The sequence below is a fragment of the Heteronotia binoei genome, chromosome 2, assembly GCF_032191835.1.
Source record: "Heteronotia binoei isolate CCM8104 ecotype False Entrance Well chromosome 2, APGP_CSIRO_Hbin_v1, whole genome shotgun sequence".
Taxonomy (NCBI): domain Eukaryota; kingdom Metazoa; phylum Chordata; class Lepidosauria; order Squamata; family Gekkonidae; genus Heteronotia; species Heteronotia binoei.
In genome coordinates, this window is record NC_083224.1 from 91,905,511 (window position 1) to 91,918,400 (window position 12,890).

Genomic DNA, 12,890 nt, shown 5'->3' on the forward strand with positions numbered 1-12,890 from the left:
AGCTGTGTGCAGACACTGGTGATTTAAGAGGGTTTTATGAAGCCCTGAAGGCAGTATATGGTCCATCAGGCTCAGAGTCCCTTGCGTAGTGCAGACAGCCAAGTGCTCCTCACAGACAAGGTATCCATAGTGAACCGGTGGTCGGAGTATTTTCAAGTTCTCTTCAGTGCCAATCGTGTAGTTCAAGATTCAGCAATCCACTTCACCCCACTTCAACCAGTGAAAACAGAGTTGGATGAGATCCCCACCCTAGAAGAGGCTGTTAAAGCCATCAAGCAACTGAAAAGTGGCAAGGCAGCGGGAGTCGATGGAATCCCACCAGAGATCTGGAAGCATGGGGGCATAGTACTACATAGCACACTTCACAAAGTACTTGTCACCTGTTGGGAACAAGGCAAACTACCACAGGACTTTCGCGATGCAATCATCATTACTCTACACAAGAACAAAGGGGAAAAGTCAGACTGCTCCAACTACCGGGGGATAACCCTGCTCTCCATCGCAGGCAAAATCCTTGCTAGAATACTCCTGAACAGACTGGTGCCCACCATTGCAGAAGAACTCCTCCCAGAGAGCCAGTGTGGCTTCAGAGCTAACAGGAGCACCATCGACATGGTATTTGTTCTCAGGCAGCTCCAAGAGCAATGCAGGGAACAGAACAAGGGTCTATATGTGACCTTTGTCGACCTTACCAAAGCTTTTGATACCGTTAGCAGGAAAGGCATGTGGCAAATCTTGGAACGTTTAGGATGTCCCCCAAGGTTCCTCAGCATGATCATCCAGCTACATGAAGACCAGCGAGGCCAAGTCAGACACTGCAACAATCTCTCGGAGCCCTTCCCAATAGGCACAGGTGTAAAGCAAGGCTATGTTCTCGCGCCAACTCTCTTTACGATCTTCTTTAGCATGATGCTTCAAAGAGCCGCAGTAGATTTAGATGATGACGATGGTGTCTACATCCGCTATCACACCGATGGCAGCCTGTTCAACCTGAGGCGACTAAAGGCCCACTCCAAGACAATGGAAAAACTTATCCGAGAGCTACTGTTTGCTGATGATGCTGCACTCGTCTCCCACTCGGTATCAGCTCTGCAGCATATGACATCCTGCTTTGCAGAGGCCGCCAAGCTATTCGGCCTAGAAGTTAGTCTGAAGAAGACAGAAGTTCTCCACCAGCCTGCACCCCATGAAGATTATCACCCTGGGTGAATCAGTTTTGAAGACAGTCCAGCAGTTCAGCTACCTGGGGTGCATCATCTCCTCAGACGCCAAGATCGACAAGGAGATTGACAATAGACTGGCAAAGGCAAACCATGCATTTGGCCGACTGCATAAAAGGGTGTGGAGCAACAAACATCTGAAAAAAGGCACAAAGATCAATGTTTACAAAGCGGTTGTGATGACAACCCTCATCTACGGCTCCGAATCGTGGGTTTTATACCGTCATCACCTGCGACTCCTTGAGCGCTTTCATCAACGCTGCCTTCGCACCATCCTCAACATCCACTGGAGTGACTTTGTGACCAACACTGAAGTCCTCAAGCGGGCAGAGGTTACAAGCATTGAGGCATTGTTGTTGAAGACGCAGCTGCGCTAGGCAGGGCATATCTCCAGGATGGAAAACCACCACCTTCCCAAGATTGCCCTGTATGGCGAACTTTCCACTGGCCATCGAAATAGAGGGGCACCAAAGAAGAGGTACAAGGACTCCTTGAAGAAATCCCTTGGTACCTGTTGCATTAACCACCACCAGTGGTCTGACCTAGCCTAAGATCGCAAAGCATGGAGGCACACCATCCACCAGGCTGTCTCTTCCTTTGAGAACGCACACATAGCTGGTCTTGAGGACAAAAGGAGATTGAGGAAGAATCGTACTGCTACAGCACCAACCCCAAATCAGTCTTTTCCCTGCAGCCACTGTGGCCGGACCTGCCTGTCCCGCATTGGTCTTGTCAGCCACCAGCGAGCCTGCAGCAGACGTGGACTACTGCACCTTTCTTAAATCTTCGTTCGCGAAGTCAAGCCAAGAAGAAGAAGAGCATTTATGCTATTTAAGATTTGGTCTATACACGCAGAGGTGGAAATGAGGAAGTATAGCAGAGGCTGAGACAGTAGAACGGAATGTATCACTTTAGCCAGAAGGTCGGGGATTACATTTTTCAAAGTTGCATGGTGAGGGGGGAGGGGATAGCACAGCATCTATTTGGTAAAAGAACTCTTTGAGGCCGGAAGCTAAAGGAAGGGGAGCGGTAGGGGCCCCAGCCCCGACATCTTACAGGGGTGGCCCGGTTCCGGCTGTATTTAAAGAGTCCCCCGACCAGCTGATCGGCGGGCTCTTTAAATGACAAGGAGGGGCCCCGTCCTCTCAGCTTTCACCTCTGCGGCCCTTCGCGCAGCGGCGGCGAGCTGCTAAGTGCCTTTCGACCTCTATACATGCTCGCCGGGACTGAACTCCTCCGATTTTTAAAAAATTTACAGGCCGACTTTGTGTATGGGGCATTAAAAACCTGGTCTCCCCCTTTAAGCTGCCTATTCCATCACCTAATTTTGCTGCATGTATTGGCCAGCTCTTAAACAGGTCTCAGTTTCAAACAAAGCTCTCCGTCGTATTTGCACCGCAACCACCGTCACGCCTACGCCCTTCCTAAACTTTCTGCCTGAAGCTCGTTTCCTCGGCGGCGTTGTCCTGCCCTTCCTCCGGCGAGCGTGCTGATGCCAGCGCCAGCTTCTCGGGCGCCCGGCTTCTGCGTCCTTGTGCAGAGTGAGTGTGCGTGGTGACGCATGTGGTTGGCCGGTCCCGCCCTCTGTTGAAGCGCGGCGGCTGCAGTCTTGGCGGTTGCAGAGCGAGGTCGCGGAGCCGGTGCGGGGGAAGACAGGTAGAAGGCGGCGGCAGCAACGACGATACCAGCGGTTTTCTTGGCTCAGCGGCCTGCCCTTTGCTACTCCCCCAGGATGTCCTCTATGCCGGATGCGGCCGTCGGAGACGAGCTGAAGCAAGCCAAGGAGATGGAGGACGCTGAGAAATACTCTTTTATGTCCACCCTCACCAAGGCGCCCAAGAAGGTGCGGGCCGGCCAGCCGGTGTCCTCACCCGTTGTGTGGGACGAGACGGGGGGCGGGCGGGGGCGGGATCCGTTTCTCAAAGGAAAGAAGAGGTGCTGGAGCTGAGGCGCTCCTGAAAGTCATGCCCTCTGGTTGGCGAGCTTCTCTTCGTGACCCCAGAGGTCGCTTGTGGGTAGGGACTTGGTGAGAGGCGCTCTGCACATGCCTCATGAAACGCCACGTATTTCGTAGGCCCCAGTGCTGAGACCTGACACTGAAAACATATTCCGGGGCTGTAGCCTTATAGACGTGACCCTGTGAGATGGCGAGCGGGGGAAGGAGGAATAAGGCAGAGGAAGGAGTTGCAGAGAGGTGAGACGTGGGAGGGCTGTGGAGCCGGTCAGGGATTTTGCTTTGCTGGCGGCGAGAGCGCTGGGTAGAGGTAAAAAGGGAATGCCCTTTGGGAGGGCTGGCCCAGACGGTTTTCTGCAACTGAAAGGCTTGGTTGGTTTGGAGTTCTCGGTTTACACGTCTCTGCGGATGGTTCTGTTATATAGTAGCTACTGAGAGTTCTGGTTGTGCCTGCTCATGGTGTCTGAGCTACATGCTGGTGGTGCTGTGTGATGGGTCGTCATCCTCATTCCTGCCTAGGATCAATGTGAGACCAGCATTCACTTTGTGATCTGTAGTGTAGGCTTTCAGTTGTGTGCCCCTCAGGAAAGATCGTCTTGCATTTCCTATTCACACTGCACCTTTCGATTGGGGAGAGATGTAAAACTTCAAGACCTTCTTTGGGGAAGGGATCAAAAAGAAAAGCACAACTGAACTTTAGGAAAAGATGAAACATATACCTTATTTACTTTCTTTTCTGCTTTAAAATTACTTTAGTAATTCTAATCTAAAATCACTTTAATACTTAGTACTTAAGTATTACTACTTTAATAGATATAGATGTAAGATGGAGCTGCAAGCTGTTCCTGCTGAGGGCCTTTCACGTATCTTAGTGCAATAATTCCCAGCCTGCACCCTGTTTGCATTTCATGACCCCTTTCTCCTAAACTGAACAAACAAGCTTGAAATCATATATAGCATAATTTTTATTTTGGTGTGTGTGTGTTGTTTTTGTGGTTTTATAATATACACCTCACAATTATATCTAGTCATCAAAAGATACAAAAGGCTGAGCTCCATGTTGAAATGAATTATTCTAGAGAATGATAAACACAGAGCATTTTGCCACAAACTGTTTAACTGTATGACTAAACATATTCTTGAATCCCACATTATGTTAGTTTTATCATTAGCACAATTTCCCAAATTTTCTGATACCAATCTGTAGTTAAAGGTAGGTTAACTTTATGCAATTCATTTCAAAGATTTGTTGTCATAAGTATACGAAGAATCCATAGCTGATTTCACAACTAATCCTTTTTGGTAGCATCAGTTCTTAGGATTAAAACACAGCAAGCATACCATCATACCACATAATAATCATGTGCTAGAAAGTTTGAATTTGAGAACAATTCCAAAAATATGCATTGATATGTACGTAATACTCCATTGACCAGGGCTTTCTTTTTCTGGAAAAAGAGGTGTCGGCACTCTCAAGAGGGAAATGAAGGAGAACCTGGGTGTCCCTCATGAACTATTAAACATTTTTTGAGAATTTTGTTTCCTCAAAGAAGTTCCAGAACGCCATTCAACCATGTTCCCCCAGGAAAATAGCTCTTCCCTTTGCAAACATTATGGAATTAGGTACCAGTGATATTGTACTTTTACAAAACTATCCATGGAGATGGATCCAGGGTTGTTTGGTTAAGACCTTTCTCTCATTTAGACACAAAACTATGAGAGGATCCAAATTAAAGTTGTTTATGATTTTTCCATTGTAAAGAACTCTTGCAGGTTGAAGGTAGGGAACATTGCCTCTTTTCTGTCCTTCCCTCCTACCCCAGCTCTTCATGTCTGTAGCAGCCAGTATTTGTAGGGATATTTTACTCTTTATATGTGGAATGTGGTTCATTGTAATGAGTTCAGATACAATACTAAATCCACGGGTTGAGATTATACAAGTAAGCCCTTTGTTCTTGCACTTCCCCTTCTGGTTGCCTCCCTAATGCTTTTTACTTCTAGTTTGTAAATTTGATCTAATCCAGATCATTTTCATTTTATTGTCTTGTTCTCCCACCCTTTTACTTCTTCCTGCAAGAAGATGAGTTCTGGGGATCTCAAAAGCTTGTTGATTACTTTATGAAACTTTAGCTAGTCCTAATAAAAGATTACACTATGGCTGTTTTTGGACCATTGCTGAGGTTTGTAGTACAGGTGTGATAAATTCAAGACCTGCACAGCAGTTTTGGTTTTATCTGTGTGAATAACCTTTAGATGAAAGTGGAAGGTTCTTTGCTACCTGGAAAATACTCTTGTTTAGCCTTTAGCACTTCACTAAGCTATACCTGACTGGTTAGATTTGAGTTCAGGAGTACCTTAGATCTCAACAGGATTTTCAGAGTATGAGCTTTCTAGAATCAAAGCTCTCTTTGTCTGATACCAGTCTAGCTGTTCTTCTGTAGAACAACACAGCTGTCCTCTGAAAATACCTGATTGGGGACATCTGAGCATGCAGGTCATGGCTTTTACTTTGTGCTTTTGCCTAATGCAGGATTTCTTTTTAAAAGAAAACCTTCATTGACCCTCCTAATAATTGTTGCTGTTATTGGAACAACACCTATGAATTTTGAGTGCATAAATATAACCACATTTTCCACTTTGATTTGATGTGCTGAACTTTACTTAATTTATAATTTGCATTTATCTCTGAAACTCAAGGATGATTACAAAATATTTTTTGAAAATCAGATAATAATACATGCTAATTAGGACTAGCTAAACAATGCAATAGAGTGTTCTGTTCCAAGCAGACTAGTGCTTTTCTTAGGTGAATGATAATGTTTCTGTTGGTAGCTGACAAAGTAGAATTACACTTGTTAAAACTGCCTTTCTTTAAAAACACATTTGAAACTTTCCCCTTCTGCCCAGTCCTTCAGAAGGATTAACTGAAAAGCTGTGATTGGTTTCTGCATAATTGATTTAATCAGCTTGGTGTCAAATTCAAATAGGTAGGAGGGTGAACCTACCCACCAAGCAAGTTCCCAGAGGCTTTACCCATTGCTAAAAATGTAAATTCTTTCTGAGTTTGCTATTAAACAGTCTGAAGTGACTGTTAGAACTGGCTAGAACACTAAAACTTGAATGCTTGGGTCCCCCCCCCCAGTTTTGACATATTCTCCTCTTAAATATGTATAGTAAGAGTGGAATGACAGAAAGAGAATATGTACTTCCATTTGAATTGCTGGTGTTGAAGGGGCCTCATCAACAAACATTTGTCTCCCAATACCAAGTTACCAAAATAAATACAATTGCATGTATACTGTACATACCTAGTGCATGGGGTACACTGGTCTGCACATGATAATGCTGATGCATTTATGTGTGTCACCAGCAGACCCTTTCTTTAGACGCTGTATTTAAGAGAAACACATTTCACTGAAATTCATGAAAACAGCTTTCACAACATGTTTAGTGCTGGAATGAACCCATGTTGATATGGTATAGTAGTTAGGGTGGTGAACTAGGATCTGGGAGGTTTTGGATTTAATACCCACTTTGCCATGGAAGCTGACTAGGCAATATTGGACTGGACTCCCACTCTCAGCTTAATGTACCTCACAGAATTGTTGTGAGGATAAAAAGGAGAACGTAATGATATAAGCTGCTTTAGGACCCTATTTATGGAAAATAAAGCAAATAAGAAAAGAAAGATTGCATTGGACATATTTATTGTAAACTTGTTCCAAATTAGTGAACCATAGTTCACACACTTTAGTTATTATATTTTTATTCTGCCCTGACATCATAGTTGTCCCGCCCATTTTAGTCTCGTGCAGTGAGGTAATTTAGACTGCAAGAGAATTATCCAAGGTTCATACATTAGGTGAGGTTTATCTATTTGAACATTTATTTTGTAATTCTATAATAAGGAAATAAGGATTGAAAATGTGACTGAACGAAGAAATGCTCGAAATGGATATTGTTTTAAATCTTCATTGTATTTTCAATCTTGAATTAAGTATATGTTCCTTATAGAAACAGATGGTTTAAGCTCAACTGCTTTTTTTTTTGAGGACTTCCAAGGTATACATGCTTTAAAAATTGACATAAATGATTGCATCATATAGAAAGTTTCCAGTATGATTTTTCCAAACTGGAGCAGGTTGCAAGCAAACAGGTTAGTGTAGCATTAGTTGAGTTGTTATTTGAGAGACAGCTCTTTATTTGATTTATTAAAAAGGATGTGATCCCTTTTGAGTAATTCATTTCTGATTATCTCATATTCTCCTCCCCCAGCATTATTGAGGAGGGGCTGTGACTCAGTTGTAAAGCATCTGCTTCACATACAGAAAGTCCCAGATTCACTCCCTGGGATCTCCAGTTAAAAAGGAGGAAGTAGGTTAGTGAAACACCTCTAGGTAAGACCCTGGAGAGCCTCTGCCAGTTGGTGTAGGCAGGTTCATGTGTTCCAATGAGTAGTAAAGGCTGAAAAGTGGAACAGCATTATTCAGCAGACTAACAGTATGATCAGTTGCAAGTTTCAGTCTAAAGAAGACAGTGTAAGCAAGCACCACTTGTGGTCATCAGTGTACTTCTTAATTATTGAAGTAATAGGACTGCTCTGAACTGAGGGTTGTAGATCGTCGCCTTTAAGTGGTTGCATAAATTTTATCTGTCTCATAGACACATAGGTAAGCTTCAGAGATTCTAACTGAAAGACAATTATTATTTTGCCCAGGTTGACACCTTTTTAAACCAAAACTGTGTGGAGCTTTTTAGGTGAGATGGTACTTCTTTGCTCTCTTCTCTCCCCTCCACTTTAATTTGAGGCAGAGCTTGCTAAAACTTAGTTCAGAGTACCTTGCTACTAGGGGTCATCCCAAGAAAGTTTTAAATCATAATGGTCTTTGAGCATTAATAAAATGCTTTTTTACTGGTAGAATAATCTTCAGCAGTTTTGCATACCTTCAAATAGACTGTACAAAAAGCACTTTCTTTTAAGACAGACATTTATTGTAAGCTTCTGCAGATGCAAACTTCACATCTTTCTCTGTCTCAGTGCTACAAAAGAAAGATAAATAAAAGTTCACTCCCACAGGACATGGAACAGCTGTGGTGTAGTTGTTAAACAGCTGTGGACTCTAATGTGTTGAACTGGGTTTGATTTCCTACTCTTCTGCATGCAGCCAGCTGGTGACCTTGGTTCAGTCACAGCTCTGAGCTCTCAGCCTCATCTACCTCACAGGGTGTTTGTTGTGGAGAGAGGAAGGAAAGGAGATTGTAAGCCACTCTGAGTCTCCGTATGAACATATGAAGCTGCCTTATACTGAATCAGACCTTTGGTCCATCAAAGTCAGTATTGTCTTCTCAGACTGGCAGCGGCTCTCCAGGGTCTCAAGCTGAGGTTTTTTCACACCTATTTGCCTGGACCCTTTTTTGGAGATGCCAGGGATTGAACCTGGGACCTTCTGCTTCCCAAGCAGATGCTCTACCACTGAGCCACCATCCCTCCAAGTGAAGAGCAGGGTGTAAATCCAACTCTTCTTCCTCCTCCTTCTCCAAAATGCAATTAGAGATGGTTACAACCCCCCCCCCCCCAAAAAAAAGCAGTTTGTTTCAGGGTACTCCTAAACCCCAAACTGATCTGAAAGGTTCCCACCCAAACTGAGCTGGTCTGGTGAGTTTTGGCTCCCCCTGGAAGGGACTTCCCTTTGGCCTTTCTCCCATCTACAGTTCACTGGGGCCAGGAGAAAGGTGGGGGGGAATGCCCTGAGTAGAGTTAAATGACTGGTAGCCATTTAACCTATCAGTTTCACTTCCCCCTGCTTTGAAGGGGAGGAGCAAAGCAGAGAGGTTTAATGGTTCACAGCCATTTAATCCTAAGGGCTGACTCGGTCCACCAGCCAGTGGTTAGATTTAAATGGCCAGCAGCCAATTAATTGGTCAGTTTTGCTTCCCCACCCTTTGAAGGGAGAAAAACCTAGAGGTTCAATAGCTGATAGCTATTGTGTATTTTGTCCCCCCGCCCCCCGAGTAATGGCTTACAACCATTAACCCATCCATTTTGCTTCCCCCTGCTTCAAAGGGGGGAGTGAGACCAAGAGGTTTAATGGCTTTTAGCCAGCTATTTAAACCTAGCAACTGACTGGTGGACCCCACTTCACTCAGCTGTTTAAATGGCTGGTCCTGAACTACTGAACCAGGCAAAAGTCTGGCAAATGCTCAGCAAAGGCACCCTGAACATCAGTTCACCAGCTTCAAACCAGCCCAAGTTTGGGCCAGATTTTGGTTCATGAACCAGTTCATGCCCAACCCTGATGATGTAAAGTCAGAGGAACTGTTCTTAGATTCCAAAAGCGGAATACAGATTAAAGTATTAAATGCCCTCTTCCTATATGGACCTGAGGCAATTGAGGTTGTATAAACCTGATATTAGCATTTTATGGCCAACAAAAACTCATAATTTTTTATAAGGCCTTAAAATGTTTAAATCTATGTTGACCAAGGGGTCAAAGGATTACTGAAGGAGGATAGGAAAATGGCTGAGAAGCTGAATGCATTTTTTGCCTCAGACTTCACTGTGGAAGATGAGAAGTGTTTGCCCGCTCAAGAACCACTAATTTTGGAAGGGGTGATGAAAGAGCTGAGTCGAATTGAGGTGACAAGAGAGGAGGTCCTACAACTGATTGACGAATTAAAAACTAATAAGTCACCAGGTCCGGATGGCATACATCCAAGAGTTCTGAAAGAACTCAAAGTTGAACTTGTGGATCTCCTGACAAAAATATTTAATCTTTCATTGAAATCTGCCTCTGTTCCTGAGGACTGGAAGGTAGCAAATGTCAACCCCATCTTTAAAAAGGGTTCCAGAGGAGATCCAGGAAATTACAGACCAGTCAGTCTGACTTCAATACTGGGAAAGTTGGTAGAAAGCATTATCAAGGACAGAATGAGCAGGCACATTGATGAACACAAGTTATTGAGGAAGACTCAGCATGGGTTCTGTAAGGGACGATCTTGCCTCATGAACCTGTTACAGTTCTTCGAGTGGGTGAACAAACATGTGGACAAAGGGGACCCAATAGATGTTGTTTACCTTGACTTCCAGAAAGCTTTTGATAAAGTTCTTCATGAAAGGCTCCTTAGTAAGCTCGAGAGTCATGGAGTAAAAGGACAGGTCCTCTTGTGGATCAAAAACTGGCTAATTAATAGGAAGCAGAGAGTGAGTATAAATGGGCAGTCTTCACAGTGGAGGATGGTAAGCAGTGGGGTGTCGCAGGGCTCAGTACTGGGTCCCATGCTCTTTAACTTGTTCATTAATGATCTGGAGTTGGAAGTAAGCAGTGAAGTGGCCAAGTTTGCAGATGACACTAAATTGTTCAGGGTGGTGAGAACCAGAGAGGATTGTGAGGCACTCCAAAGGGATCTGTTGAGGCTGGGTGAGTGGGCATCAACGTGGCAGATGAGGTTCAATGTGGCTAAGTGCAAAGTAATGCACATTGGGGCCAAGAATCCCAGCTACAAATACAAGTTGATGTGTTGTGAACTGGTAGAGACTGACCAAGAGAGAGACCTTGGGGTCGTGATAGATCACTCACTGAAAATGTCAAGACAGTGTGCGATTGCAATAAAAAAGGCCACGCCATGCTAGGAATTATTAGGAAGGGAATTGAAAACAAATCAGCCAGTATCAATGCCCCTGTATAAATCGATGGTGCGGTCTCATTTGGAATACTGTGTACAATTCTGGTCACCGTACCTCAAAAAGGATATAGCATTGGAAAAAGTGCAGAAAAGGGTAACTAGAATGAGTAAAGGTTTTGAACACTTTCCCTATGAAGAAAGGTTAAAACACTTGGGGCTCTTTAGCTTGGAGAAACGTGAACTGCGGGGTAACATGATAGAGGTTTACAAGATTATACATGGGATGGAGAAAGTAGAGAAAGAAGTCCTTTTCTCCCTTTCTCACAATACAATAACTCATGGGCATTCAATGAAATTGCTGAGCAGTCAGGTTAAAATGGATAAAATTAAGTACTTCTTCACCCAAAGGGTGATTAACATGTTGAATTCACTGCCACAGGAGGTGGTGGCGGCTACAAGCACAGCCAACTTTAAGAGGGGATTGGATAAAAGCATGGAGCAGAGGTCCATCAGTGGCTATTAGCCACAGTATATATATGTGTGTGTGTATATATATGTATGTGTGTGTGTATATATACACACATATATTGGCCACTGTGTGACACAGAGTGTTGGACTGGATGGGCCATTGGCTTGATCCAACATGGCTTCTCTTATGTTCGTACTGGAGAATGTTAAGAGTCTTGAGTATCTAACCAAGTATAGAATTTCAACCAATGTTTTCTTGCTTCTTCCTTAGATTTCCCAGCCAACAGCTGGGATTAGTCCAACTCCGCTGTTTCCAGAATTTTTCCTACCAAGTCCGTTCTTGTATTCACACCCAACTTATGGGGACCCCATAGGTTTTTCTAGGCAAGAGGCGTTCAGAAGTGGTTTGCCAGTGTTAGCCTCTGTGTCACATCCCTGGTATTCCTTGGTGGTCTCCCATCCATATACTGACCAGGGCTGAGCCTGCTTAGCTTCCAAAATCTGATGAGATCAGGCTAGCTTGGACTATCCAGAATTGAGTACATTGCTTTGAAAAACAGTATTTTTTTCCACAGTGTACTCTGGTTTCTCTTCAGATCACATAAATCTTTTGCCTTTCACAATATTTAATTGTCAAATGCTTACGTAAGTCTTCTTTGGACTTTTGCTATATACATAGTAGGAATTCAGACTGTATTTAAGAAAATAATTGAAATATGTCCTTTTTTCTAAGCCCTTATGGGGGGGGGGGGGTCAAATGAGAAAATGTCTTCTGCAGGGTATTTTTTAAGATTTGGCAAATTCCTCATGGTTTAACTAGCATTTTATCCAATGAGCAGGCATGCTGTGCTTTGATTTAAGGAGTATATGAAGGCTAAAAAGTTTCATTTGTTTCCTAGATGCCTTAGGTTTGCTACCTCTATATGTTGATCATATTTGTATCATATATGGTGAAATTACCCTATTTGTATCCACTGTAACACACTTTTAGAAACATGGTTTTGAAAATGGGTGCTTGCTGCAGCTAAACTACTGATTGGCAAGTGCAGTAGTTTGATGGTTATGAGAGCCCCCTCTTATGTCATTAGTGTAGAATTCATGCAAAATCATACTCGTGACATGGCATTGGGTTGTTGCAGAATTCTTTTATTGCTTCATTCGAGGTTGCACTTTCTGAACTGCAGAAAAATGGCTTTTTTATTGGTGAAATCTAGGGAGCTGCACTGTTCACATAGAAAAAAACCCTGAAATGTGAAAAGATGACAAAATATCACCTCTCACCGAAATTGCACCTTGTCAAAACCCTCTCTACCTTATGTGAAAATAGTAGCGGTTCCCCTGTCCCCCTCACAGAACTACTCACGTTAGTCTGGGTTTGTTCTGCTAATTCTGGTTTTTCTCCTAATATGTCCTGTGGCATTGGCAGAATCCTGCTGAATGGTACATTCAAGATGCTGTGGAGAATGTTGATGTACTGTTATAGCTTTGCATATAGGATTCAGACTAACTCTCTTTTCCTGTGAAATGATTCTTTGTGTTGCTATTGATGCTACAGAGGCTCCTCAAGCTTGCTTCCTCTGCAGAATATGGGATCATAGAATCATAGAGTTGGAAGGTACCTTCAG

General features: G+C 43.6%; 1 protein-coding gene across 2 annotated transcripts in view; it reads left to right on the plus strand.

Moving 5' to 3' along the window:
- Positions 1-2,756: 2,756 nt before the first annotated feature.
- AHCYL1 (adenosylhomocysteinase like 1) overlaps positions 2,757-12,890 on the plus strand; it is a 93,026-nt gene continuing 82,892 nt past the window's right edge. The window contains exon 1 of one of the 2 annotated variants that reach the window (XM_060231612.1): positions 2,757-3,063. In XM_060231612.1, coding sequence (XP_060087595.1) covers positions 2,953-3,063 — 111 coding nt within the window. In that variant the 5' untranslated portion in view covers positions 2,757-2,952. The remainder of the gene's footprint in view (positions 3,064-12,890) is intronic. The other variant, XM_060231614.1, reaches the window with a different exon arrangement.